Genomic DNA, 3810 nt, shown 5'->3' with positions numbered 1-3810 from the left:
CAAACCGAATCAGTTCATCGGCAGCATTCGCTTTCTTTGGCCCTACTTTAATGAAATGTTTAAGCTCGAAAAAAAAGAAAAGGAAAATATCGAGTCCATTTGTGTTCTGAAGGATGCGCCACATCAGTGCGGATCATTCCGCTCCACAGCACTGCATCCGTTAATGGATCAATGTTCCAAGTTTCGACTACAGATCGACACCCAATCTGCCACCATAAACGAAAAGTTGGGTATCCAAAAGGATATTCAGGACAGGCCTGAAGGGAATAGGTCACTCTGTGATGACGTTCAGAAGCCACTTTTGGATCAAATTCAAGATGTTAGTAGGAGGTTGGAAACCATGTGAAAACAAATGATATCGCCACCAAGATAGTGCCGCGTGGATTCCAGAAAATCGGTTCTAGTTATTTTTATGTAAATAATGGTAAAACAAAAAAGTGGGATGCCGCTGAAAACGCATGCGAGGAAAAGGGGGGTCACTTAGCAGCCTTCAAAAGCCTACAAGAGTTTAATGCCGTGAAAGCGATGATCAGGGCGAGAAATAAATACTGGCTGGGCCTTAACGATCGGATGTATGAGGAAAGTTTTATATCTGCCTCTGGCTACCCAGCAAAATTTTTGAGGAGGCATGGCGAACAACCCGATAATTACATTGACCTCCAGGACTGTGTTGACCTGGACCAGGACCTCATGGATGATTAACAATGCCATGCAACAATCAACTATCTGTCAATTAGACGAAGATTTTATAAGATTACTGGGTATTTGGAATTTTGATACTAAAAATAGTCCCAAGTTTGATGTTGACTGAATGAATTAACACAGAATTAACAAAATGCATTCAATCAAATGCAAGCACAATGTAGTGAATTAAGCACCTCGCACTATTTTTAATTCTCTGTATATAAGTGCAAGCTAGAACTCTTTGGGCTCATTTCTTAAACAAATTCAGAATGCTCAAGTTTGCGCTGCTATTTTCACTTGTGGCTTGTAATTCAATCGGTTCTCTGAGTGGATTACAATCTGTTTGCCTACTGGAAGACCCGATAAATCAATGTGGGAACTTCTGCATGACCTCACTGGCGCCCATGTTGAATCACATTCGTCAGCACCAAGATGCATGGGCAGCCAATGATATCTTGATAAAGAAAACGGAAGAAAGGCTGGACAGGATTGAAGGTCTGCTGACTGCGTTGAAACACTTGAGGCAAAAAGGCCTAGAGGACACCTGGCCGCAGGATTTAAAGGCCAAACTGCACAGGCTGGAAAGTCAGCAGGGGGATCTGTTGAAGAGACTGGAAAAATTCGATAGGAAAATCGTGCCACCCAATTTCGAACTGATAGGTTCAAGGTTCTTCTACATCGAGGGAGAAACTCGAAAGAATTGGTCAGCTGCTGCAAACTCCTGTCAACAAATGGGCGCTCAACTGGCAGTTATTCGAAATGAAGAGGAGTTGAAGGCCCTCAAGGCGAAACTCCCGAGGGATCGCATCTATTGGTTGGATCTTAATGATCTGGAAACCGAGGGGGAGTTCAAATCTTCAGCCACCGGTAAGCTGGCTACTTTCTTCAAATGGAGAGCTGGACAGCCCAACAATTCCAATGGCAGTCAGCACTGCGTGGACATCTTGGACGGACTTATGTATGATAATAAATGTGAAAGCCTGAGCTATTTCATTTGTCAGTCAGATGATGGCAGTTTACTTTAAGACCCCATAAGCCCCATCAATAAATATAGTCAATGGAAATTATTAATACTGCACATGTAGTATACCATAAATTTAATTAGGTACAAATTTTGGGGAAAAGATCCTAAAAAAGGGACAATTTTATATTACATTTTTGTTAATCTTCATAAAAAATGGGTATCTTAAAATTTTAAAATTAAAAAGAAACTAAATGAAGCAAAGTCTGAGATCGTTTTATATTATTGTAGTCCCCCGGCTGTAATTATCTTATACCGATATGGGCTAAAATCTTTTCCAACTGCACTTTTAGCGATACATTTTACGGTTTCGTTTTTTAGCTTCTGGTTGAAGCTCCCTGAACTCACTGCTGATAAACCAAAAACGAGTACCAGAGTCTGGGACAACTTTGCTTACGTATTTTGTTTTACAACATGTTTGTGTTTGTCCCAGATATCCCTCACATCCATCTCAGATAGATGCGTGCTATATATATAGAATTATCTGATAATATCTCTATCGTTGACATCTTTTGGTCGCTCTACTAAGAAGATTTCAAAATATAATAAACTGGCAGAAGGACAAAGTGACTGGGACAGCAAACAACTGATTGACAACACTTTCGGTTACCCAAATTAGATGTATATTTGTAGTTTTCTACATAGTGCCGAGGCAGTTTAAATATTTTACTTTGCACTCACATGACACACGAGATGGAATCACATTATCTTATCTGACAACTAACAAAACAAAGTTATGAACTCCCTTCAGGAAGCGCCGCTAATCAGTTAAGCTCTACATATAAAGTTTAATACCTCTTTTATTTGGGGGTTAGGCGGGGTCAGTGGGGCGTAAATAATTCCAGACACGCGAAGAAATGTCGGGGTGAAAATTCGCTAGTTGCCATACATATCTGCTAATTTGGCGCCCAAACACGTGCCTTGATCCCAATCAATCAATTGGTATGTACATGTAATTTCCCTATCAGTTAATGTGTTTTTTCTTTTTCAATCCATGTGCAGGTCTTATCGAAATATATGTTCAGTTTCGGTCAGTTGAGTTCGGTTTTTGCTTCGGTTTGCAACGTTGAAGAAATTTAAAGAAACCTTTGCTGAGGAAATGCATAAAACTTTTGCGATCCTAACGCAATTTTCCAGTTCAAAACCCTTTAAAAGTCCAAGGGCTGAAATTTTCGAGTGGAGGGGGGATTCTTTCACTGCATTTGAATACGGCTGATACTTAATAAATTGTGATATAAAGTATGAAAGTCGGATCTTCATAACTAAAGATGTCGGATCTTATGTGAAATCGTTCTCTAAAAGTCCAATTTCCAGGTACTTTTGATCGGTTAAAAAATGTTTTTATAAAATTATACTTAGGTATAAGCCTAATGTAATCTTAGTTTTGAATAAAATATTCGTTACCATTCATGTATGGCTTTAAATTGGGTCTCAATAAAATGATTTCACTTATAATCCGACTTCTAATCATGATAATAAAATTATTCAGTTAAAAAAAGTCGAATTTCGAGGAATAACCTTTTTAACCCTTATAATATACATATAGAATAGATTTTATAGATTAAATCTAACTGCATCCAGGTCCAAAAATAGATTTGTGGCTTAAAAAAAAAGAATCGTTTAAATATATTTTTTTACTGTTGCTTTTGGTTTGCCCTCTCTCTGTCTGTATTTGTATTGCCTTTAATCCCCATCGTGCTCATATCACAGGGGGTGTATCTGAGGCCCCGACCACCCCGGTGGGTGAACCTTGGCCTACCAAGTGAGCTTTTCGCTAGATTCCAGATCCCCGGACCTCCGCGACCACCGGACTGTCAGTCACTCTTGCGGAGATCGCGACATTGTCGCACGTCAGACGTCGCTCAGGTTCCGTGGGCTTTTTATCTCCATTCAAGAAACACGGGAGACATTATCTCTCGGCGATCTTGTCGCATCAACAAAACACCAACAAGAAGAGCTCAAGATCTGTCACCAACACACACTGAGTAGCGAACCAATTTAAGTTAGAATCAGAATCATCATTATGATGATCAGTGTGCTCAGAGATCTGGGGGATATACGAAATCTGGAGATCTGGAGAGGTTGATAAGAGATTTTCATTTTCC

At 39.7% G+C, this 3810-nt stretch overlaps 1 protein-coding gene across 1 annotated transcript; it reads left to right on the top strand.

Moving 5' to 3' along the window:
* The first annotated feature begins 918 nt into the window (after positions 1-918).
* On the top strand, positions 919-1748 carry LOC108010859 (CD209 antigen-like protein E). Its single transcript, XM_017075838.4, has one exon. It carries the CDS (start codon positions 954-956, stop codon positions 1707-1709), a length of 756 nt encoding a protein of 251 aa, XP_016931327.2. The 5' UTR covers positions 919-953; the 3' UTR covers positions 1710-1748.
* The last annotated feature ends 2062 nt before the right edge of the window (positions 1749-3810 follow it).

Source organism: Drosophila suzukii, chromosome 2L (genome assembly GCF_043229965.1).
Source record: "Drosophila suzukii chromosome 2L, CBGP_Dsuzu_IsoJpt1.0, whole genome shotgun sequence".
Lineage (NCBI taxonomy): Eukaryota > Metazoa > Arthropoda > Insecta > Diptera > Drosophilidae > Drosophila > Drosophila suzukii.
This window is presented reverse-complemented; position numbering and strand designations above follow the sequence as displayed.